Source organism: Melozone crissalis, unplaced genomic scaffold (genome assembly GCF_028551555.1).
Source record: "Melozone crissalis strain CALT ecotype California unplaced genomic scaffold, PUWL_Pcris_2 ptg000036l_1, whole genome shotgun sequence".
In the NCBI taxonomy this organism is placed as follows: Eukaryota; Metazoa; Chordata; class Aves; order Passeriformes; family Passerellidae; genus Melozone; species Melozone crissalis.
The window spans coordinates 14,663,039-14,686,493 of NW_026535814.1; the positions used below are offsets into that span (position 1 = coordinate 14,663,039).

The window sequence follows — 23,455 nt, forward strand, 5'->3', positions numbered from 1 at the left end:
ACTGCTTTCTGTAAAAAAAAAAAAGTACTTTGCTGCAGCTGCCTCTTTCACTAAGCACATGAAATTTTCAATGTCCCAGGGGATCATCTGTGAAACTGGGTAACAAAGGAGACCATGTAATTGCCTTTAGACAAAGGAAGCATGCAAGGCAGGTCTTGGTGGGAAAAGATTATGAGCAGCGACTGTGTTTCTGTCCATTACACTTGTCACAATGCAGTAACAAAGACACCCATCCAATACATTTTAATAAATTATTGTAGAACAATTGCCACACAGAACAGAGGTCTCAGCGTTTCCTTCAAATTGCACTCTAAAATATTGCTGCATTAGAAATTATGAAAATTCCCATTTTAATATTAAAACACATTATTAAAGCTATACTAGTGGCTTTAATAATGTGTTTACATTATTAAAGCCACTAGTAAACTAATCACCAATTGCACAGCTGAAGAGGAGCCTGTTAGGAAACCCAGAGGAAATAGGCAACTTCGTCCAGGTCAACGGGATAGTCGGTGAGCAGCACTGGGGTCTTCTCAAAGAGCTCCCCCTTGTAGCTGCGCCACTTGCCCGCTGGCAGGTAGACATCGCGCTCCTGCTTGCCCATCTCCAGCACAGGAGCCACCATCAGGGTGTCCCCGATGAGGAACTGGGAGTCGATGCGGTGAGTGGCCTCGTCGCGGGGCGAGATCCACCAGATGGGGCGGATGATGGGGTCGCCCATGTCGGTGACCTCCCCCGCCAGCTCCAGCAGCAGCGGGGCCACCAGGGACTCGTGGAGCTGCGTGAACTTCTGGGCGATCTCCACCACCTCCTTGTCGTAGAGCCACGGCGGGATGGAGAACTGCATGGAGGGCATGAAGGCCGACAGCTCCAGCCAGCGCACGTACAGCTCTCGGTTGGGGATCTCCACCGCCCCCTCCGTCTTGTTGGGGAGGAAGTTTCCTCCAATCATATCTGGCAGTACAAAGGGGTAGCCCAGCATGCTGATGGTGAGGACGGTGGGGATGAGGGACTTGAGGCCCAGCTCGTAGCCCCAGACAGAGTCGCGGTCAATGATGCGGAAGAAGCAGGATATGTTCTGGGACTGGTAGCCCACACGCACCTCGGCCAGCTCGTAGAAGGGGATGGCCATCTCCGTGTAGCGCCGGGACCAGATGCTGGGGTCCAACAGCGGGCAGAAGGTGCTGAACTGCTTGGGCAGGTAGCTGGTCTCGCCCGCGTCAAACTTGAAGGACGAGATGCCGTACTTGTGCCGCAGCTGGCGCAGGTGGCTCTGGAACCAGTCACGGGCTGCTGGGTTGGTGAAGTCCAGGATGGCCCCAATGCCGTTCCACCACTCCACCATGGCCGGCAGCCGCCCCGAGGGCTCCTTGATGAACAGCTGACGCTCAATCCCCACTTCATAATTGGGTGAATCTACGTGTGTAAATGGATGAATCCACAGAGTGACCTTAAAGCCATCTTCCCTCAGCTTTGCAAACATCTCTGTTACATTGGGGAACTTGACAGGGTCAAAGTCAAAGTCTCCGTAGGCCTGGGTGTACATGTCATCAATCTCTATGTGGCTGCAGTTAAAATGGTACTTCTTAATGTCTCTTGCAAAATTTAGAACTTTATCCTGGTTTATGTCTTTTTTGTAGACGGCCCACGTGGACCATATGGGGTAGCGGAAGGCGTTCTCAGCGGGGATCTTGGAGGGCTTGTTGAAGTACCTGCGCACCATGTACTTGTGGATGGAGGTGATGTCGGAGCCCACGCAGACGCGGTAGCTGAGCTCGGGGAAGGGCTGCTGGCCCGGCGGGGGCTTGTAGGGCGAGTCCTTGTAGCGGGCCTGGAAGAAGAGGGCGCGCTCGGTGGCGTTGAAGCCCAGGTGGAAGGGCACGGAGTCGTTGATCTTGATGGCCGCCGCCTTGGAGGAGAGCCAGTAGCGCTCGAGGATGCCGCCAAAGCTGTCACGGAAGGAGTAGACATCGCTGGTGACGTAGGGCACGGGCTCCTGGTAGCCGGCCAGGCGGATGGGCCAGTGCTGGATGCTCATCTCCGAGCCCCCGTACCAGTGGGCGTCCTCCCAGAACATGGTGTGCTCCACAGCCGGGCCGGCCGCCAGCTCCTCCCAGCGCACGCGGTAGCACATCACCGTGTCCTTGGGCTTCACCGTCTGGATGAAGAAGTTGAGCGGGCCCCGGCTGGAGCGCGAGCAGCTCAGGATCTCGCCCTCCTTGGAGCACGACTCCAGGTCCAGGCTGCCCGAACGGAAAGCCAGCCGGAACACCACCTCGCCGTGCTGGTTGCGGATGACGAAGCCGTCCGCCCGCAGGTCCATCAGCTCCGTCTTGAGCCACTCCGCCTTCCGCAGGGACACCGTGTAGTAGCACCAGGCCACCACCGCAGCAATGAACAGGATGAAGCCCAGCAGGATGGCACCCAACATGGGCCTCAGCTCCTTGGAGGGCTTCACTGGTGTTACCTTGTCAGTCAAGTGCCCTTCTTTGGCACCCTCCTTTGGAAAGTTTCCATGTTTTCCCAAGCGGTGGGTAATCCGAGTGTCCATTATCCCTTTGCAGCCTCAACACCTGGTTAGCAACTTTGTTGCTGAATCCTTTTACTCCAGCTGGTGAAGAGAAAATCCAAGATGTTGCATGAAGCTATTCTCAATGTCCTTTCCAAAGCTTGGCTGCTCACACCTGCAATGGTTTTTCATAAAACAGAGAGTCATAAACACCAAAAAACCCAATTAAATCTTGCTGAGGGCCGCAGCTCCTCTGCTCTGTCTGCAGCCTCCCTGCCCTCTGTCTCTGGCTCACTTTGCTCTGCAGTGGCAGCCTGCTCACTGACAGCTGTGTTGAGCTTTTTTGGAGCATGTCTGTGCCAGGATTCCTATGACCCTCTCTTGGCTGCAACCTCGCTCTGTCCCACAGAGCAAGGATGAAGGGATGAAAGTCAGACTAGAGCCTGGAGGGGCCAGGGCAAGGGGCTGGTGCCTGAGCATACAAGCTGGACATCACAGGCTGATCTGTGTTTACATTAATTATGAGCCCTGCTGGATTTCCTCTCCTGCCCACAACCTCCCTGCATCAAACACAGGCAGAGAAATGCTGCGCTGAATTTTCCCGCCCCCACCTGCTGCTCCCCACCAGACTCCCAGGGATGCAGCTGGCAAAAGATGTTTTATCTCCCTGCACTTTGCTCCTTCCCTGAACTGCATGGGGATGTGGGGGTGTGGGGATGTGTTTTTCTTTCCCTTCAACTGCCTGCCCTGCTACCTATTCCAAAGCCATCAACTCAGGAAAGCCCCTCTGGCTCTTGCAGGGGAAAAAGGGAATCTTCCACTACATCTCTGTCTCTGTTTTTTTATTATCACTCAGTTCTCCTAATTTATTACAACTCCGTAGCTGCTGGGCTTATGCCAGGCAAGATGCTGTACTGCAGTGGAACTGGAAGATGTTTTGGTACACAGTATGAGGATAAGTGTATTAAATTGAAGTTGTTGCAAGACCAGGACTACATCAAAACCTTGTTTTGCTGAGAAATGCACAGAAGGTGACATGTTCCATCTGCATCAAGCATCACCAAGCCAGCTAATGCAGCACAGCTGATTATCTATTGCCAACAATAACACAGGCAGGAGAAACTGAGGCTGCAGGCTTGAGGCAGTGTATTCTGTGCAACCAGGTTTGTGGCTCCCCTGGCCCCTTCCTGGGATCTGTGTGATCTGACAGGATGAAAACTTGCAGGAGCAGCCTATATGGAGAGAGGGAAAAGGAGCCAGCTTGCTCATCTGATCTGTGCCCAGCAATAAAAGGCTGGGTGTATTTACCCATATCACTATGACATCGGTGTCTAAATATACAGAGATGATAAGCCACCCAGGGAGCCATTAAAAATGCCAGAGGTCAACACATTTTGGATCGATCACAGCAGATCCCAAACCACCCAAATTAACTGCCTGGTTAGTTTTTGGAGTACATTCTTGGGATGAGAGAGAAAAAGAGCTGGAGTGGATAAAAGTGTTCTCAGGCAAGGCCTGGCCAGGGCAGAAGGGTAAGAAAAGGAAGGTTATTGCTGCCCCAAAGAGATGGTGATCCAGGACAGGGGTGGTTTTGGGGAGCAGGTTGGATTACACATGCTCAGGGCACTCTGCCAGCCCCAAAGTGCTCAGAGCTGGCAGCCTCCCAGTGCTGGCCTGGCTCCTGACACGGCTCTGCAGCTCTGGCCCGGGTGGTTTCCAGCGAAACCCTCGTGTTTTTGCAAAACAACATTTTCACTTTGAAGGTGTTATTGTGTGCTGGGTCAGTCCTCAGTTGCTGACTGAGGAGCTTTCTTCCTCTTCTTCCTTCCTCCTTTCACTGTCCCAGCAGCCTGGGGACAGGACTTCCCTTTATGACAAGTTGCACCATTTTCCAGGGTGAAAAAATAAGAAATGGAAAGAGAAGGTTTTCTTCTTTCTTCTTTCTTCTTTCTTCTTTCTTCTTTCTTTTTTCTTCTTTCTTTTTTCTTCTTTCTTCTTTCTTTTTTCTTCTTTCTTCTTTCTTCTTTCTTCTTTCTTCTTTCTTCTTTCTTCTTTCTTCTTTCTTCTTTCTTTTTTCTTCTTTCTTTTTTTCTTCTGTCTTTTTTCTTCTTTTTTTCTTTTTTCTCTTTCTTTTTTCTTTTTTTTTTTATATTAAGCAACACATTAAAAACCCCAAAACACATGGACATCATGACTCAAAAATCTGTCCAAGAATAAAGGATGTGAGGGAAGTTTGCAAGCTTTCTATGCAGTGATTTGATTCCCAGTGAGTTGCTTTAAATCCCTTGATTTCCCCAGGAGCAGAAGATCAGGGGCAGAAAAATCATATACAAGCAAGCTGGAACTCCTGAGCCAAGCCATCCTGTCTCCAGGGGTTTTTGGGTTTTCCTCACTCCTATGATGTTGTGGGATGCCATATATATACCCCAGCCCTTCCCCTCACAGAGAAGAGGTGAGATGTGAGTGGTCAGTGGGGACAGCAGGCACTGGTGCTCCTGGAGGCAGCAGAGGATGAAATTGGGATTCCTAGCATAGATTCCACCAGGGTAGAAGAGTTTCTGAAGCTGCACTCCCATCCTTTAAAGCTTATGTCTCCAGAAAGCATTAAACATCTGCTGGCCTATCTGTGAGCCTGAGTGATGCCCAGGGCTGATGAGAAGCACTTTTGCTAAGGGATGCACAGAGGTGATCCAGAGCCCAGACCCAGCGCTATCCTTGCTCCATCCATGGGGTTATGGCATCACAGAGACCCTTGTCTGGGAATATTTAGCTGGTCCTTGCAGAGCCTCTGTGCTCTGGTGAGTGCTTTGTTAACCCCCCCAGAGTGCAAGTGCTCCCAAGGCAGGCTCTGCTGAATTCTCCCACAGTGCCCTGGAAGCCAGATGTCCCTGGGACACCAGCACTGCTGTGTTATATTTGGACTGCTTTATCAGGTGCTAATCTGGTATGGATCTGGGCCTGTCTGTTGCCCAGGCTGAAAGAAGCCAGGATTCTTCACCCCAAGGATCTTAGCAGCACCTAGCATGCACAGATTAAACATTGACATAGCTGTGATAAGCCGAAAATGAGCCAGGACTTCAGACCCTCTTATAGCTGAACGGGAGCTTCAAGGGTTTCAAGTGACGAAACACAAATCAGCCAGCTCAAAGGGCAGCTGCACACCTAAAACCCTTGTGCACCAACCCTCAGAGTCTCCTTCCCCCAGACCAAATTTATCCTTAGAACCTCTCCCAGTCTCCTGGCACCTGTGTCACAAAGTTTGTCAGGCCTCTATTCAGGAATCACAGCTATGTGATTCCTGAATCCTCAGATTTTCAGCATTCTAAGACTCTGAGGCTACCTCAGTTGGTGCTAAGAGCACCAAGATCATTATTTTGATCCCTGTATGGGCCACACACTTAAGAATTGGACTAAAGGATGATCCCTGAGAGTCACATCCAATTCAGAATAGTCTGTGATTCTGTATATGTTTACCTTCCTGGTGGTTCAGGGAGAGCATCACTCTTTAAAGAACCCATCAGGAAACAATTCTTCCTTTAAACAGAACGGCAGTTTTCTATATTGACGTTCGTTTTACAGGTTATCAAACACTTAGTCACTATCAGGTGCTTTTAGGGAGATTATACAACATGTCCTAGCAGAAAGAGCCATAGGTAGCTAAACATAATAAGCCATAAACAAACTACCACCCTGTCAAATGCTGCAAGAACTGATTAATCATTTACCAAGCCCTTTTAGACTGTTTAAAATGGACCTTTTTCGCAGAAAAGTCATGCAAAGTAGAAAGCAGTTCCCATTAGCTCTCATTTCCCGCAGCAGCTTGACAAATAAGGGTGGTGTATGGGGGATTTATTGACAATAAAGGCACTCAGGGGAGGTTTGCTCACCGTTTTTTTCTGTGCATATAGATGGGGTGAGAAAAGAGCTATCTGCTGCCTCTGCAGCTGAGGAGGGAGAGCCAAGGTTATTGCATGAGCTGCCACAGATTAGCTGCAAGCACGACAAGGCTTAGCACAAGGTGGAATGGCTGGGGGTGGTTGCAGAGGGTGAAGTGACATTGCTCTGCAGTCCATGTGGAGCAGGTAGGGACAACAAAATCTCTGCCAGCAGCACACAGCGCTTACAGAACACCTGCAGCAGCACGAACAGGGGAGAGAAAGGACACAGTCAGAACCGGTCCCTCAGAGCGGTGCAGGATCCTGCTCCACCTGGAAGCACACTCATTTGTGTCCTGGAGCAGGGAGGATACAGCCCTAATGCTGAGTGCACCCTTCACCCCATGTCTGGGCTTTTAGAAGTGCCCAATAGCTCCAGGGATGGATGGGATGACTCCCTCACTGCTTCAACCCTTGGCCCGTGGGGATCTCACCCAGCTCCTTGGGCTGGAGCAGCAGTTTGGTTCATATTAACCCCGTGCCAGCCACAGAGCCCAACCAGCTGTGAGGCCTGTGCCTGTACCCTGCACATGTCTGGTGGTGTGAGCTTCACCAGCTCACACCACCAGACAACTCTGAGCAGGCCTATTTCTGGAAACCATCCTGATTTGGGGGACTCTGCCCTGCTCCCCATGGTTCCTGATGCCTGGGGGGTTTTTGTCCCCCCTCAGTGTGAAGGTGGCTGCACAGACATTGCTGGGTTCTGCCTGTACAGAGTGCTGCTGCAAAGCTGATTACCCTGTGCAAGCCTGACAGTGTCATAAACCCTTGGAGCCTTGCAAAGCCAGCTCAGGTCTGGAGCAGTAACATTACCTGAGGTTTTTCCTAATCCACAGCATTCCAGTCCCTCAGTACTGGGGTAAAAAAGGTAGAGTTTGCTGCACAGGTCTTTCATTCCTAATTGCTACGGGAATAGGATCTGGAAGATCCATTCCTGTCTTCTTGTTCAAACTCCTCCTCTGAAGCTGACAGAAAAAAAGTCTTGCAAAATCAACTTTTTTTCCCTGTTCCAGGTCTCTCTCTGACGCCTCAAGATGCACACAGTGTCCATGCACTGCTCCCAGCTGCCAGCAGTGGCCACAGCATCCCTCTGCGGTCTGGGAGCTGCTCTGCCCATATCCTTGGGAAGGAGCTCCATCTGCCGAGCCAGTGGCCCAGGCTGAAACCCAGGGACCACTGCCAGGCCTGTCCCAGGCTGTGGGGTGACTGGTCATCAGGCATCTCCCAGGTGGCACCGAGCTCATCAGACCCTATTTACCAGGATCAGTCCTTGTGAGGAGCTCCAGGAGAATTTTGAGGTGCCTTCCCCTCAAACAAACCAAACAAAGAGGGATAAGCAAAGCACAGGTGAGGGCAGAAAAGGTCCTTGTGTGCCACAGCTGCCACCATGTGAGCAGTCTGGGAGACTGTGGAAATACAGGAAAATGGGGGAAAAAAACGGTGCTGTCATCTCAGTCTGCTTTGAATGAAGTCAGCGGGCTGAGCTCATGCCAGGTGAAGGAATGAGCCAGGTACTCACCTGGGGCTCAGCTGGGCTTTCTCCCACTTAGACCCAGGCTCAGCTGGCAGCTCCTCTGAGAGACAAAGCTCCTGGGAGCTGCCTGCAATAGCAAAGAGATGAAGAGGCTCAGTTCTTGAAGGCTTTTCTTGGAGGGGAACTGCTCTTGCTTGCTATTTTCTTGTGACAATGAGTTAGAGCTGCCATGAGGGCAGGACAAGGTGGGTCCTTGAGGGATGCTTCAGGCCCTGCATGGGTGAAGCCAAGTGCCTGCCAGGGTGAGGGGTCCTGGGCAATGCAGCTCCTGCCGGCACCTGTGGGACTTCTTGTGGAATTATGCTCCCACAGTGGGAGATGAGGCTCTCAGGCTGAGTGCATCTGCTCTGGGCTCCCCACAGACTCAGTCTGCTGCTCAGTCTGCTGTTACTTTATCCCAGACCAGCTCCACTTCCCAGCCATGGGAGTACTTTGGCATGTAAAAATTTATTTTTCCTTCTGCACTCCTTCTTGGAGATACAGGGTCTTTACTGTAGTTATTTTCTTAAACATCTGATGCCATTTGATCTCTATGATCAAAGGTTCCAATGCAGGGAAAACCTGCCAAAGGCCAGAGAGCTGAAAAGAAAGCCAATGAGCATTTTCACCCAGCCCAAAGTATGCTACCTTTGAAGAGAGGAGGATTTCACCTCTAAAATACTGAACAAACTCCCCAGAACCCCAGTCCTCCTCACTCTGCAGATACAGCATGAATTTTGCCATTTATTTTCTGGGATAACACTAAGGGTAAAGAATTGAGCTCAGATTTTAAGCCTCTTCCTGATGTCTCCAGTTCAGGCTACAAGGCTGGGGTGAAAGCGTAACAGCTTGTGCTGTCCCTGAGCATCCCACAGGTTTAGGGCTAGCAAAATATTTGTCTCCACTACCTCTGCCAGCTGGAAAGCAGCGCCTGTCCCACACCAGACAGGGCTGCAGTTGGTGTGTGGTCAGTGACCCCTGTGTGTGAAGGTGTGGTGGCCAGCACAATCTGGAGATGAAGTTTCACTTGATCATTACTTCACTCTGATTAAATTCACCATGAGCTGCAGCGTGATGAGAAAAAGCAATGCACCCATCAGACTGATGATGGAGACAAGAACAAGGCTGCTCCATGGAACTTGGGCTGGCAAGGACTAACTGATGTGGAAATTACGTGACCGAGGGTCAGCAATTACAGGACTCTCCTGCTCCAGATGAGAGAGGCCACAGCTGGAAAATAACTTGCTCTGTTCTAGGGACATCCCAGGAAAAGCTGTGAAAACAATTTGAAGAAAGTCTCTGTATGCATGAGGCTAGGCCATTCCCTAAGAAAGCCAGTGTGGTGGGGAAGAATGAACTCTGAAGCTATAGAGCAATTTCATATGCAAGTATTTTCTTGTACCTATAAGAAATCAGGCCTAAGTGGGGTCCTGAAACCCTAAAACATTAGGGTTTCATCACATCTCAGTGGCTAATGTTCAACTGATTCTTTTTTGGTCTGTGCTGACAGGTTGCTTTTAGACTGACCACTTTTCTCCAGGGCTTAAATATGGCATTGGTTCCTGGTGTGGGCTCTCCTCAGTCTGGTGCCAAGGAGATGCAGTGAAGAGTGTTTGCATTTTCAGTCCCAGTCAAGTAGCGGAGAACTTAACATCTGCATTTTTTTTAAATTAAAATTGCCTGTAACTTACCACAGTTTGACCTGTTCCCATGGGGGGAAACCCCATAGTAATCACAAAGAAATCAGCTGGTATTTTTCTTATGCACAGGGCTACAGTCAGACAAGACCAACCTCACCAGGGCAAGAATTTACCTCAGACTTCCCCTTTGGTTTATGAATATCCTTTACTATATTCACATCTCATTTGAAGCCAGGTTATTCCCCTGATAGTGGGAAAGCTGGGAACCGTCTTCCCAGAGCTGCACAAAGAGGGAGCTGCACCATTGCAAGGCCCTGACCTGAGACCATGCCCTTGCATGGACCCCAGTACTGCGCCGTTTTTATTTTACACCATTTTTATTTGGCAGCTTGGCCACTAAAGGAAGCAACTCCCAGCTCTCCAGCTGACTCCTGGTCTCATGGGCAGAGCTGGGAGGTGTGACATTGGCGCCATTCAGGACCTCAAAGGTGAAATTGAACCCATCATTTTTTAAGTGTCTTTGTGCAAAAGGCTTAATGGTTTATTAAAGTGAGAATGACCTCAGCAAACATATGAGACAGACAAGAGCTGAGAGGATGTGGCTGAATGGGAACACCTTGCTAGCAAAATTGTAACTCTCACTTGCCCTGCCACTGTTCACCTGTCAGCCTTTGCTGCTTCTCCTCTGGGAGGGATGTGAGGTTTCCTCCCCATGCAGAGCCCAAAGTGATGCATGAAAAGTCAAATTCAACCCAAGCACCCTCAGGATGATGATCAGGGTAAACCCACAGCAGGAGCCTGCTCCCCCGTCCAGGAGCTCAACTCCCCCTTCCATCTCTCTCCTAGGCTCTAGGACAGCCACAGCTGGTTTGTGAGGCTTTATCTCTGCCATGAGCTATAACTCTGCCTAAAATCCCCCTGGCAGGAATAATTCTCTCTAAAGAGAGACCGACCCTGTGACAGCATGGCCAAGCGCAGGCTTTCAGCTGGCACATCCCACGCCCCTCTGAGCACTCCTGCTGAACTTTGCTTTTTTTTGCCAGGCCAGCCCTGCATCCCCCTGTGCTCCCAGCCCTGGCAAAGGCAGGGCCAGCCTGCTTGGCATGCTGTGTCACTGCTGGGAGCAATCCCTGCTGCTAGGCAGCCGAGCCCGGCGGCCGCGAGCATCCCGGTCCAGCGTCCCCCTTGGCCTGGCTCGTCATATGATTTCTCCTAAGGGACAACTGCTGAGCAGGACTGTGTCTCCGAGCTGATCCTTTGCTGATAAGCCAGCTGCCAAGCCTCCACTGCTGAGACAAAAGAGTTTTTCTCTTCCCAGCAGGGTTTTTCTGCTGTGAATGACAGAGAAAGGAGTAAAAGTGAGCTGCCTGGCACTCCTCGTGGGCGAGAGGCTTTGGGGGCTCCTTGTCCCCCGCTGTGCTGGCAGACCATGGAGCTCTTCAGGCTGAGCCTGGGCTGCATTTGCCTCCTTCCTTGGCTTGAGGGTAAGTTTCTCCTCTTTTGGGGTAGCTGTTAAGTGGGAAGAGAGCTGCCTCCCAGGTTTTAACCTGCTTTCCTACTGAACTGCTGCTTGGGCTGCAAAGCTCAAGAACCCACCAGCTGTAGAACAAGTGCCAACAGGCACAATCAGGGCAGCATTTAAATGGGATTGAACACAGGGGTACAGAAGAGTGAGGGACAGGCTGGCAAGGTGCTGGGATGGCTGGGCCAGGGACACCGTGGCATCATGCTGGCAGCTTTTATGAAGTGCTTTTAAGCTGCTGAGAGTAGAGGATGAATAAACCTGCTCAGGGGGGGAGGCAGGCACTAAGTGACCTCCTAAGCACTAATGTTCCTCCCGGTCCCAGCTGCTCCTTCCCAGCAGAGGTGAGTGAGCTCAGAGCATGCTAGCAGCATGGCAGAGGGTGGTGGGAAGTGCAGAAGTATTTGTCCTGCTCCTGTGGTGGTCGGCTGGGAGCAGGATGTGCTGGGGAGCTGCAGAGTCTGCACTGCTCATCTCCATGGAGCAAACTTGGTAGCAGCTCGTGTTGATATTCACTGCTTTCTGGGGTCGCTCCAACCCTGTATCCTGCCCATGCACAGCAGTATTTCGAATCCAAGCAGCCCTGGTTTGATGTGCTTGGGTAGATGCAAAAAGCAGAAGTCCCTGCTGAGCATCATCCCAGAGATCTGGGGCAGTGCTACCCAGGAACAGCTTCCCAGGAATGGTGCTACCATGGTATCACTAATCCCATCATGGACATCAGGAGGAATCAATTTTCTTTAAAAATTGAAAAAGTCCCTGAGTTAATAAGCCTTTTTATTTTGCTGCTATGCCTGAGACATCAAGTTGAAAGTGACTTATTTATAAAAATCACTGAAGTTCTTCAAGGCTCCTTCAGTCCCTGAAGCAGCAAAGAGAACAGCCCTGCAGTTTTACAGGTTACATGCTCAGAGCTGTTCAAAATCCATCGACCAGAGGACCACAACTATTTGGGCTGCCCAAATAGTTTATTGGGATGTTTATTCCTTAAAGACAAACCTCAGACTGGTGCCTCTGACCAGACACTTTCCATCCCTTGCTGCACAAGCAAGCATTCCCTAGGGTGCTTTGAGAAGTTACCTTCTCAATTTGCTCTGCATCTGGATAAGAGGAGAGGTTTGTGCTCCTAAAGGTTTGACTTCTGCTCCATCTACTGCTGTTTTCTGCACATCAAAATCTGCCAATTAAAGTGAACTGAATCTCTCACTTGGGTAAGCCCCAGGCTGAGGTTATGTCTCTGTAGTGGTAGGGGGTGATGATGCACATGCATCTTTTAAAAGTTAGAGGAGATTTGGTTAGGACCTGGAGATTATACCATGATGGCATGCAGAGAGCAGAACAGCCTTCAGGGTGTTGCTCTTCCTTAGCCTCTAAAGTAGCATCTTGTCTGGTGTTAGAATAAAGTGATTTTTTACTGCTGCCATACAACCCAATCCACATGGTTTTGTTTTATTAGTAAAGTATGGAGGATCACAGGGTATTTAATTTCCTTTCTAGCGTAATGCTTTTGGTGGAAACATGATCAGCCACTGCATTTCAGCCAAACCAGTAATAAAACAATAAAACCACCACTGTTTTGCAGAAAGGAATTCATCTTCCCAATGCCTGGCAATGCCCAATGAAGCTAAAAGCACAGAGCACAAACATGTTCATGCTTGGGGCTGAAATCCCACTGTGGCAGCTTTTCCCTTCCCCTCCTGAGTTTTAAGGCTGCTGGCAGGACAGTGATGCATGCTCTCACCAGACCTCTGAGGGGTTAGTTTCCTGCTGAAAACTGGAAATCCTGGAATTTCCTAAGCCGGTCCTGACAGTTGCTCCTTTGGAAAGCACCTGCAAGCAGAGAGGAGGCAAAACTTAGTTAGATGTCAGAAAAAAATTCTTCACTGAGAGAGTGATTGGGCAATGGAATGGGCTGCCCAGGAAGGTGGTGGAGTCACCATCCCGGGAGGTGTTTAAAAAATGACTGGATGTGGCACTCAATGCCATGGTTTAGTTGATGAGGAAGTGTTAGGTTAGGTCACAGGTTGGACTTGATGATCTCAAAGATCATTTCCAATCTAGTTCACCCTGTGATTCTGTAAAAAGTTTTGTTAAAAAGCCTAATGGTGACCCTGTGAGATGCAATGGGCAGCGGGAAGTCAGGCACCAGCAGGATCTGTGCCTACATGTACAGAAAGAAAACTGCTGAAATAAAACTGCATTTAACACTGATCTGGACCCCCATGCACTGGGTGTGAGGCTGTGGGGGATGTGTTTGGCATCTTGGCCTGATCCCATATCTTGGGAGCCAATCTCCTCTCCCTCAAATCCATGGTAGTGCTGGCCCTGACCCCTGATGCCCTGACCTCAAAAGGCAGCCCTGAGCATTTTGCACTAAGGAGGAAGAAAGGCCAAGCTTGTACAATTCTTCCGCTCCCACTTTAACTTTTCGGCCTCCAACTATTTTCCACTTGGAGGATTTCCTGGCTGTGATGCATTTAACTCTTCAGTAGCCACCAGACCTTCCTTGGCTTGTGCAGGTTGTCCCCAGCAGCAGCACACAATGCCTGGGTGCAGAACCCCCTCCTGCCCACTGCAAGCCTTCCCTTGGCACCCCTTGTCCCATCCAGGATCAGTCCTTGGCCAGTCAGACCCCCTCCATCTCCTCCAGGCCTCTCTGGATTTTGTAGACACCCATCATATCTCCACCCCAGGGTTTTCCCCACTTGCATCAGCTTTGTGGTGACTTCACCAACCTCCCCTGCTTCCTATAATTTCTAGATTTTTTTTTCCATTCAAAGCCCTCCTTCCTTTCCTATGGCCGCTCTGCTCCCTTGGAGACCTTCGCTGAGCTACTTGGTAAAAAGTGGACCTTGCAGTGATGTGGAAAGATATGAAGCCCTGTTGGTAAACCAAAATCAATATATTCTTAAGAAAGGAGCAGTGGTTGGGAAAAAATATGGGCCAAGCCACCCCAAACTTTTTGCAAATGTCTTTGATCAAGACATCACAGGCCATGCTTAGAAACAGCAGAAACTTTCCCAGTCACACTGGGATTACTGGTAACCAAGGCTTTCTCAGTGGCATTACCTTAATTAGGAACGTTGCATGGATTTTGCCCCTAATCCTACATGGAACAGCATGTCCCAAGGGTGGTCATGCTGCAGAAAAGCAGGGGCCTGTATTTGCTTGCTTTTCTATCTTATAACCAGACAGAGTGTCAGTATCATAGGACAAATGAGCTGGCATCAAGAAGCCTTGCTAGAAATTGTTTATTTTGTTCCTAAAAATATGAAGAGGCCAAAGTGTTCAAGTATGAGCAGCCCAAAGCAGGCATCTGCCTGGACTCTGTGGGTTAGGCTGGCATTTTCCAGAGATGCTGAGTCCCATCCTCAGGGAGTACACTGGATGCTCTGGTTCCCCCAGGTCAACATTCTTTAAAATGTTGGAGCTCATGGCCTTATTTGTAGGACCACTGGGCAGCAGGACTTGGGATGTAATTTTGTCTCTTGAGTCTCTTGAATCTATATTCCTGGTGCCTGATGTGTGTCTCAAAGTAAAGATCCTCCAGGTTTAGCTGTGGGGCACAAGCAAAGGCTGCTGGCAGTCACACAAACTGCAATGTTTGGAGGTAACAAACATGGTGATTGCTTAGAGGGGAACATAAAACATCAGGCACTCCACAGACAGCAAAACATGTATCTCCTGCTGGGTCAAACAGCAGCACTCTTCAAAGTGTAATGAAAATACCCAAAATTTGCAAATGGAGAGTCATTGCCGAGAAATGAAAAGAAAATACAGCAAAGATTGTGGCATGCTTAATAATAAAACATATGAGAAAAAGACCTGGATGAGCAGCCTAGAGAGAGAATACAAAAAACTGCCAGCAGAAATTTTCAAACATTATCTGAAGCAGGAAGCTGGTGGGGGTCAGGAGGTCAGTAAATAACTGGCACAAAGACAAAATGGGTGACCAAAAGTGGGGCAGTGCAGGAAGGCTGAATGGATTACTGGCTGTAGTGCTCCTTCAGACATGGTCAGGGAGGTCGTGGCAGTCACTCTCTGCAGTCTGAAGTGTTATCAGACAGAATTGGCAATAGAGGAAGTTTGAGGAGGAAAGAGAATAAAAAAAGGATAAATAATCTGTGGCAAAGGACCAGCCCAAATGTCTTTTGAGTTACAGAAAACTAAAGATGACATTGAAAAATGTTTAGGGAGTGTATTAAACCCTGATTTAAGGCAAGCTTGACACCAAAGGGCTGCATTGCAGCAATAATGCCCCGCTTAGGAGGGATCCTTGCACAGCCTAGGGAGACACAGGTCCTTAGGCTCCATTTCAGCATCAGGGAAGTCAGTAGAAGCAAAGAGTATTTACAGACAGATAAACATGAGAAAAGTCAATGCAGCTTTTGTAATAGGAATGTCTGACATCCATGATGGTATCAGTAAGAACACAAACGTGCTGAGCAGATCAAGGTCTTGTGCCAGTGTTTGCAAAAGGCTTTTGATAAGAATCTTCCACCAAGGCCCTTAGGAAACTCCATTCTCGTGGAGTAGGAGACAGACCTAGCCCACAGGCTGGAACCAAGACTGGAATGAGTTGGCATGATCACAGCAGCGATAGTATCAGAAGGTGCTCAGAAAGATCAGAAGGGATGAATAATGAAGTAATTAAGCTTCCTGATGCCACAAAGTAATTAAGAATAATCAAAACTTAAGCTGACAATGTGAAACTGCAGAAGGAGCTCTGATACTGATGGAGCAACAAAATGATGTTTTTCTTTGAACTTCAGAGCTGAAAAAGGTAGTGGGCAAAACCATTTTACCCATAAATACCCAGTGATACTCTCTGAGTTAGTTCATACAGAGCACTGGAATGGCTGCCCAGAGGGGCTGTGTAATCTCCGTGTCCAGAGATGCTCAAACCCCACATGGATGTGTTCCTGTGTCATCACCTGCTCCAGGTGATCCTGTGTTGGCTGGATTGGACTGTTTGATCTCCAGTGGTCCCTTCCAACCCCAACAAGTCTATGGTTCTGTGATTTTTGGAAGGAGGCACTGGCATCTTGCTGTCTTGAGTGAGATATTTACTTGTCTGATTCTTACCCTCTTCCTTTCTTGGCAGATGTTAATGGCCCAGTGCTGCAGACAGGATCCTGGGCTCAGCAGATGCTTTATCTGACCCAGCACAGTTGTCATATTCCCCTGTTACATTGTAATGCACGTCTCAAATCATTACTTTGGAAATGGGTTTCTCCCGGTTAAGCTGAACCAAAGATGTGAGAATCCTGAATTCCACATCTTAGGTAAAAATGGTGAGGGTGGGCTGGGGCTGGGGGGACTGTATTAATCCATTCCAATTTCCTAAAGTTTAAGGGAAATTACTTAAGAGACATTTCTCCTGCCTTAAGAGGCTGGCAGAAACTCAAGCCCAAAATGCATTGAATATCCTACCTCTACCTAGCCCTCAGTAAAGGGTTAAAGAGAACACGACTCACAAGTTGCCCACAGATAGCCCAGAAATTTAATTTCCATTTAGGCACATCGGCTTGGCAGGAATTGTCAGGATTGGTGGCTGCCACAGGTCCATGCAAGTCAACATCCCAGCGCAGACACACTGATCAGACAGTCTCAGAGCTGGTGGAGAAGCTCTGTGGTTTCTGTGGCTCCTCTCCTCAGGCTGAGCAGAAAGCCCTGAGCTGTTTCTGCTTTACACAGCTCCAAGGCATTATTAATCTAGCAGAACCCTAGAATTTCCTGAGAGAAAAACATGAGAGTTCCTTTAAACTATTGTTTATACTGTTGTTATTGTGTACCAGCTCCTGTTTATACTGTCACTAATCTTCTCAGGTACTGAGCCAAATACTTGTGTTGGCTCAGAATTGTTTTGGTTTGTTCTGGTGGTTTTTTTTTCATTTGGGAGGGGAAACTCTGCAGAAATAGTTTAGATAAAAATCAGTGTTCTTGCCTAACATCACTTTTCTGTGTCCTCTTTATGCTTGCTCAGTACTATATGCCCATGGGGCTTTTATAATTCTGTCTCCTGGGGAAAAGAGAGAGAAAAAAGTCACTGTAAAAGCTGGGAGTTGCAATGTGTTGTTATTAAAAGATTTCTCAGAATGCCCAGAAATTTGAATCTTCTATTTCTATCCATCTATCTTAGGCATAAAATATACAGCAGAAAGTTCACCTGCAACACTGGTGGATGGTTTAGCACTTAACATTTTGCTCAGGATATTCATAGGCCACACCTGATGAAGTTATACTGAAAACAGTGGCAATCCTTCAGCTAATGTGACATCCATCTAAATCATCTGAGATGTTGGGACCTGTGGCTCTTAAAAGCAACAAGCAATTACAGAAATTGCTTCAAATTGTGTGTTTGTTGTGAGACAGCTGCAATATCTCCCTCCTACTAATGGATTTTTAAAAGTGGTACTGTTGTTCCTAAGGTGCACAGACCAATGTGAGGTGTGCCAAATCCAAGATAATTTCAATACTTACATGAGCTGCCTCAGCCAAGTACTTACACACTTCTGGTGGGGTATGGTTTTATCCCTGCACTGCTTTAATACCTCCAGAAGTCACTTAATAGAAAGCGTAGCCCAAGGTGGCCTAGTTGGCCCCAGATGAACAATACGAGGGGGATTTCAGCTGCTCTTTTATAAGAAAGATTTGACCTGGATAGGGCAAAAGATCCCTCAAACTAATTTGTCTGGAGGGAGGGAAGGATGGCTACCTTAAAACAACTGAAGTACTGAATTAAATACATATAGATATATATAGACAGATATTTTATATAATCATCGTAGTTGGAAGGATGTTTTTCCTCATTAGTTACATAACTGCTACTTTCCTCTAGCGTTGCATGCTCCTGTTTTTCAAAGAAATGTCATTCCAGGAAATTAGGAAGCTGTGGGAACTGTTTATCCGGGCATGCCCATCCAGGAAAGGACTGGTGGGTTACATCTTGCCTCCCCCAGGGTATTTACAAAGGGATGTGTTAGTGCACGGTACTGAACCCTGCTCTGATTGTACCGCAGTAGCAGAGGGACAAGGCTTCCTCATAAGGAACACCCGGCTGGAAAAGTGCATCCGTGCCTCCCAGGAGACCGACAGCATCAGCCTGGCCAGCTGCAAGCAGCAGTCCCAGCAGCAGAGGTGGGGCTGGAACCCCGACACGGGCACCATCGTCAGCCTGCACACGGGGCGCTGCCTGTCGGCACACAGGATGCGCCAGAACGCCCTGGTCAAGCTGGAGCCCTGTGGAGACTGGGAACGCCAGGCATGGTCCTGCGGCAGGAAGGGACACTTGACTCTGCAGAGCTTGGGCTTCCACCTTGGCACCAAGGAGGGAGGCCACAAGGTGTTTGTCTCGAGGGAGAAGGACAAGTTCAGCAGGTGGAAGACGCTGGCGGATGAAACCGTCTGTGCTGCTGCCCAGACAGCAGCTGGGAGGCCCAGCAAACCAACACAACAAGCTCTAGACACACGAGTGTGGATCTATGAAAGTAAGATGAGGTAGATTTGGTGTCAGATAACATCTAACTTTCATGTCATCCAAGCCATCTAACACCAGGCCTGCACATGTCATTGTAACTCATGTTCACTTCGGCCCCACCTGGAGAAACACCAAACGGCTCCAGCTCAACCCCACTACCTGGCACCACTGGTTTCCAGTAGTGGCTGTTCAATCTTTTCCAGAAGCATCCAAAACATTACATGATCAGGTTTCCAAAACCCAAGTTGCAGTTCTGAGGACAGGCAAATATTTTGGGTAAAATATTTCTGAATTGGTGCCCACAGCTAAGAATAGTGGAGATTGCTTGAGCCTCCCAGGCACAAAACACCCAAGGAAGTCTTCCAAAGTCAGGCACTTTAGACTTTGAAAGAACTTTTGGTACTTTGGAAAGTCTTTTTTTGGTAAAACAACTGGAGGCAGCTGAAAACTTCTTTTAAACTTATATATATTATTGAGAAGCAGTTGTATCAGAAATTATTGCTTCAGTTTCTGAAATTAAAGTTCTCTTCTGTGAGACCCCAACAGTGCACCTTTCACTAATGAAATCTAGTTGTAGCCTTCATTCCATGCTCTCATTATCCTCAGTGAACCTTGCTGCTGGTGCCCAGTGTAGCCATAAAGACACTGGTGAACACTGCAAGTAGTGGGAGGGAGCTTAAATGTTGCCCTCCCTTTGCATTAGGAAATCCCAGAAGATGACATCAAAAATTATTAGAAATGGGGTTCCTATTGACCAATTACGTCCTTGGCCTTTGCTGAAGAGAATCCAAACTGCTTTCACCAGTATTCACTAGTCTTTATCTTAGACTGGACCCAGAAAGGGCAAAAACCCTGGTCTTGTCACAATTTTAGGAGTTTGACATAAGGCTACCAAACACCAGGCATGGTCATTTTACCAAGATGTGGCTGTGATCATTTGTTGCATGCCCAGTGAAGCCCGCTGCTGATCACTGATAGTTCATGGTCCAGTCTGTTTCCCACTTTCATTCAAGTCCTTTCTGCAAATAAAAGTGGGTTTTGGTACTTTTCTTGTAAAGTTGTGTGCAGAACTGAGACCTGAAAATCACATTCCATTCCTCCTCCCCTCCTCCCCTCCCCTCCTTTCTCCCACTCCAGAGACCCAAAACCACCTGGTGTTTGTAATGATTTTTTAAGTGTTTGTCCACTCTGTAGGTGATGAAGTTCCCAACATTCCTCAGGGAAAATTATTTCCCTGACAGGAGGCTATTCCTTACCTTAAGGTTGACGGACCCAATGCGCTCTGTGAAAATGAGAAAAGAGAAAATGTGATGTATCTGCTTGGCATAAGCAGATGGATTATAAGTGTAACCTTTTGACACAGAGACACTGTATCTAATTTGAAATAAAAAGTGATACATCAGCTGCTTTGGCTGTCATGCGTAGAGAAGGTGGTCTTTTTCCCCTCAAGCCAGGGGGAACTTAATTAGCCAACTAGAAGGTCAACATGTAATTATCACAATAGTTACAAGTGTTAGTGTTTGTTTAACATTAAGTTAAATATGGACCATACAAATTGGATACCATAATAGGCTAGTTAAATATAGGCTAGGAAATGCGTGGAACATTTAAGATATGGGAAAAAGGCATGTGAAAAGAGCATTCTCATTCCCCAAGGCAATGCTCCTGGCAACCCAGGGTTGCCTTGGAGCCAGGATCCCTAAATAAGGTTGTGAGGGTAAACACAGAGCAGCTTTTAAATCAGGCTGTGCCCCTCAGTGTGTCTCACACAGAGTCAAAATTTTCCTATCAATCCCATGGTTCAGTCTACTGGAGGGAACCTCTGACTGCTCACTAACAACACCAAAGTCCTATGTATTTGTTCAGGCATTTCTCATCTAACTTCCACCTGATCATCAACAGGCAGCTTACACTTCGGTGGGTTATCTGCTCAATAAATTACACCTGTGCAGCTGTGCTGTGGGTGCTCATGCCACAGGGTGGGATGGGGTCTGGATAAGCAGCAGGGAGCCCTGAAGTCACTGTGTTCTTGGTCCTCGCATGTGCATCATTGCAGCAGAAGGGTGAATTGCTGACACCAAAGTTCACACAGCCTCCCCTCTAGCAGCAGCTGTTTGCCCACACACCCTGCTCTGCAGCAGGACTGGAGGGCACAGGAAGGTGTTGAGCCTTGCAGGAGGTATGGCCTACTTACAACCCTTTGGATCCCATTTTTATATCTGCAGACTTGTTAAGAGCTGTGATTCTTCCACTTGCCTCTTCCTCACACAGCATCCTTTAACATCTGGTGTTGCACTCACACTGTTAAAATCCACGACCACATCTACCACCAGAAAACAAGCTCTGCTTTGTTTGTTGATTCCATCTTGAGAGGTTCATTTCACCTTTAAAATCTCTGACAGCTGAAAGCCCCTGGTGCACAGGAGGGGGTGATTGCTGCTGCACCACATCCTTCTCACCCTGCAGGGCTGAGAACCAAACCAGCAGGGCTGGGTTCCCTTTCCCTGCTGGGCAATGAGCGTATCCAGGCTCCTGTACAAAATATAAATGATAATCACACAGATCTTTGCTTTATTTCCTTCCAAGCTAAAACCATTGATTCTTCAAAGATCGATGCTGTGGACAGAGAGTCTTCTGTGAGCTTGACTGACCCCCCTCTGGCTAACAAGTTCAACAGCACAGTGTCTCCAGCAAAGACCAAACAGGCACAGCTCCCAGCAAATGAGGGTGAGCACTTCTCTGAATGCATAAGTAAGAACAGCAGGACGGAAAGTGTGGGCAGCACTTTGAGGTTACTCAGCTGTTTTCAGTGGTGGAAGAGTACCTGAGGATTTCTGAAAAATTTCCATGTGTGCCACTGAATGCTTTCACCCAACATGCTGAGGAGTCTCCCTCGGAAAGCAGTGCAGAGAGATACAGGCTTAACCGGGAGGCATGGCCACCCACTGTTTTAGGAGCAAAAATTATCTGCGGTTGGGGAGCACTGAGTGACAGTAAAGTTTCCTTCTCCTTTTTGGGTCCCATACAAAAGGGATTTGTGGTTACAGTGAAGCCTGATGAGGAATCTGGATCTCTGGTCCAACTGGAAGCTGCTAATCAGAGTATTTCTGCTTCTTCCACTAGATCCATCCCACAACCACTCCAAGAAACATGGAAATCGGGGGAAAAACACTGGGGCCAGGCTTGCAGGTAGGTCCAGGGATCAGCCAGAGGAGAAAGGGACCAGGCAGATGAAGGTTCATCAGTGCCTCTGTCCTTCCCATTGTGACAGAGATACATTTCCCTGAGGTACTGCTGAGGATGCTCAATAGGGAATGAGGGCACAAAATTACCTGTCAGAAAGACCCTCTTTAAATCTCCACAGGCCTGAGATAAAAAAAATAGTAAAAACATGAAAATGAGACAGCTGCTAACACTACTGCTTTTCCCCAGCCCTTCTTCTTTTGTATCAGAAGGATGCAGAGTGGAGAAGCATGAGATATTACTGTCTTCATAGCAAGAAAGAAAAACTTTTGTGGCCATTTTCAATAGAAGGATGCTGTGCAGTATAAAAGCAGCTGTAAGATGTTGATCTTGTAGACAATGCACTTTTCCTGTTATCTGGCATTTTTCAGGGACATTACAGGTGATTTTTTGTGGCAGTTGTGGCTATTGCATAAGAGCAGGGATAGGTACAGCAAACAAGTGATGCTTTCTCTGATACCCTTTCAGGCACGAACTGGAAGACAGCCATGCTGGTCCTCAGCCCCCTGGCTTTCATACTGGGATTAATAATACTGACACTCAATGTTCACTACAACAAGTAAGTGAGAGTCAGGTTCATTGATTTCGCTATGAACAGCATCTTAAAGAAAAACTCCAACATCTCAAAACAAAAGTCTTGGTCTTGGCACCCTTCCCCATTCCACACCTGATGTTGCTGATCTCAGAAGATGGGTCTGGTCACCAATGTGTCACCCTTGGGGATTTCTCCTCTCTGCCCCCCAGTTTATCCATCCCACTCAGAGACCCCCCCAAACGCAGCCGCCACTGTCGGCTCCTCCTCCCCTGCACATCTTGTGCCATCCCTGAAGGAAGTGCCATTACAGTTTCTGATGTGGAGAAGCAACCAAGTGACAGCTGCAGTGACTCTCTTCTCTCTTCTCTTAGGAAGAAGAAGATCCTGTCTGCTCTGAAGAGCTCTCCCGCCCACAGCAGCCGAGCTGATTTACGGGAGCCGCCCCCCCTGCGCAGAGGGATCCACGCCCAGCCGTACCTGCCGCCATCCCGCTCCCCCTCCCTGAGGCGGGGAGAGATCCTCATCGAGTGGAAAGACGGGACTGTCACTCCTCTTTTTGACAACATCAATTACCAAGTGGACTAGCTGCAGAATAACAGAGCTTTTGTTCCCTCCCTGTTGTCACTGTTCCCACCAGGAGGGCTGCCACCACAGCTATCTCCTCCCTGCCCTTGCTGTTTTGACAGGAAGCACAGTTTGGGGTTTTTTCTAAACACTTGAGTACAATCTTCTTGCACAGGACAAGGGCTGAAGCAAGCAGAGTAGATTGTTTGGTTTGTATAGGCACATGCTGCTTAGCAATTTCAGAACTGCTTTAACCCATAAGAAACCCCAGGTTTCCCTAAATGAAGCTGGGACTACCGCCAGCTGCAACTGCCCATGGAATCAAAATTAAAGTTATTAAGCATATGAAAAAGTGAATCTTTGAAGACAAGGAAAAAGGTAAAAAGCAAAAGTCCTGATAATCCTTAAATTCTTTTTAAGATAAAACTAGCTGTCAATAGCTAGTTTTTAATCCTTAAATTCTTTTTAAGATAAAACTAGCTGTCTTTACAGAAGACCATCAGTTACATTGTCA

At 48.2% G+C, this 23,455-nt stretch overlaps 2 protein-coding genes across 3 annotated transcripts in view; one reads left to right on the plus strand and one right to left on the minus strand.

The window, feature by feature from the left end:
* Positions 1-421: 421 nt before the first annotated feature.
* The window catches only part of LOC128941493 (myogenesis-regulating glycosidase-like), a 29,601-nt gene continuing 6,567 nt past the window's right edge, over positions 422-23,455 (minus strand). Inside the window, exons 2-3 of the mRNA XM_054283278.1 lie at positions 12,866-12,949; positions 422-2,684 (exon numbers count right to left, since the gene is read on the minus strand). Of these exons, the coding sequence (XP_054139253.1) occupies positions 461-2,551 (2,091 nt within the window). The 5' untranslated portion in view covers positions 2,552-2,684; positions 12,866-12,949 and the 3' untranslated portion in view covers positions 422-460. The remainder of the gene's footprint in view (positions 2,685-12,865; positions 12,950-23,455) is intronic.
* Positions 10,821-23,375, plus strand: LOC128941495 (uncharacterized). Of its 2 annotated transcripts, none has more exons than XM_054283281.1 (6): positions 10,821-11,081; positions 18,142-18,609; positions 21,186-21,326; positions 21,723-21,788; positions 22,311-22,401; positions 22,749-23,375. In XM_054283281.1, exons 1-6 carry the CDS (start codon positions 11,027-11,029, stop codon positions 22,960-22,962), a joined length of 1,035 nt encoding a protein of 344 aa, XP_054139256.1. In that variant the 5' UTR covers positions 10,821-11,026; the 3' UTR covers positions 22,963-23,375. The 2 variants fall into 2 exon arrangements, with proteins under 2 accessions (XP_054139256.1, XP_054139257.1); XM_054283282.1 differs by having other exon boundaries at positions 18,145-18,609.